At 41.8% G+C, this 1,645-nt stretch overlaps 1 protein-coding gene across 1 annotated transcript; it reads right to left on the bottom strand.

Annotated features, from left to right (window-relative positions):
• Window positions 1–11: 11 nt before the first annotated feature.
• On the bottom strand, window positions 12–1,634 carry LOC111786802 (the record flags this gene model as incomplete). Its single annotated transcript, XM_023667027.1, has 2 exons — window positions 12–431; window positions 626–1,634. Coding segments are annotated over 2 exons (1,429 nt in total), but the record flags the coding sequence as incomplete, so codon positions are not given.
• Window positions 1,635–1,645: the final 11 nt, after the last annotated feature.

The raw sequence follows: 1,645 nt of genomic DNA, 5'->3' as shown, positions 1-1,645 counted from the left end.
AGCGTAGTTACCTCTAATGACTGGAACTTGAAGAAGATTACGAGCAACGAAACGATTCTTGACGTAATTTTGGAGTCTGGGGCCTTGGAAAGCTTCATTCTCTAAGAATCTTTGCAAGAGAACTTGGAACTGTTGGAAGTCATCAGCAACTTGATTGTAATGGTGAAGTCGTGTATGAGGTTGAGATTCCCACAAATCCAAAGCCTTTTCATATTGCCATTGAATGAACTCCCAAGAGAGACACATTTGGCCAACATATACCATCTCCAAATCACAATGAACTTCTCTTATGAACTTCATTGGGTCCACTTGACATTTCTTTTGTCTGTACAGCCTTAGGTTGTGCGAGAGAAGAGACGTGATTGATGATGGCCATGAAGATTTTCTGTCGCTACAAAATGACTCTAGTGGGTCCTTTGATTGCAAAACCCCTATCATTTTCACACAAATATTAGGAAAAAAAGACTCGATCAGATACAAAACTAGTCTTATTTTACTTTCATTTAACGAATATAAATCTCTCTTAAAGCTACGGCATCCCACCAATCCTAGCATCGACTTTGCTAGTTGCCTTTGCTATCAAATCAATATATATATATGTGGCGATGAGGAAGAAGGAACTCACCCATTGCATACATCTTCTGGAAATTCAAGATATCCAATTTCCTCGTGCGCTCTCTGTAAGCTTTGTAGAATTTGTGAAGCTCCTCCATTAAATCTCCATATTCAGACCTCTCATCTATCTTCCATGCCCTCAATTCTCCCATTACCTTCGGTGACTCTGATTCTTCATAGATGGTGGCCAGCCCTCTGCCTCTCCCTTTCTTCATTTCCATTTTCAGTTCTTCATCTTCCCACTCCTCCGAATCTTCTCTGTTTTCATTCCCCTCCTCCCGCGACTTCTCCGATTCTTCGTTTATCTCCTCCTCTGGTTCGTACCCGCCGGTTTCCAATTCCAAATCCAAATCGGAGGGAAACCCACCTCCGACATCCACGCCGGTGTCTGAATAGGAACTCCGAAGAATCTCATTGTCTTCTTCTTCTTCACTCTGTTTCTCTGAAATTTGCTCTTCTCCCTTTACATTGGTCTCTGTTATTTCTCCGTCCCCAACGGCTTCAAATTTCAAAATTTTCCCGGAAAAATCCTCTGTTCCATCAGCGAAGCAATCTGTAACTTCAGATTCCAAAACCTTTCCAGAAACTTCTCGAACAGAAAAATTCCCATTTCCCAAACCCACGTGTTTCGAACAAGAATTCAAAACCTCCACCGTAAAGCTCGGAACTTTAGCTTCTTCCACAAAGTGGCTGGTACTCTTCTCCGGCGAAAACTCGTATCTGTTACTCAGTGAAGATGAACAGCCACTGGAATCCAGTTTGTGAGAACCAAAATTTCCTTGATTCGATTTGCTAAATTCCTCAAACGTTTGGAACCGGAAATTAAAAACAAACTCATCCGTTTCCTTCTCTTCTAAACTCTCAGGCACTCCGCCGCCGCCATCGGCCTCCTCCTCCTCCAGTGGCCGTGAATGATCATCATCATCAGAAGTTTCCAAGATTTTCTCCCCATGAAAAGACCTAAAAGAATTGGAGAACCCCACGATTAAAAAACAGAAAAAGAAAGATGAAAAAAATAAAGAAAAGAAAA

Source organism: Cucurbita pepo, unplaced genomic scaffold, assembly GCF_002806865.2.
Source record: "Cucurbita pepo subsp. pepo cultivar mu-cu-16 unplaced genomic scaffold, ASM280686v2 Cp4.1_scaffold002839, whole genome shotgun sequence".
Classification (NCBI taxonomy): Eukaryota; Viridiplantae; Streptophyta; class Magnoliopsida; order Cucurbitales; family Cucurbitaceae; genus Cucurbita; species Cucurbita pepo.
This window is presented reverse-complemented; position numbering and strand designations above follow the sequence as displayed.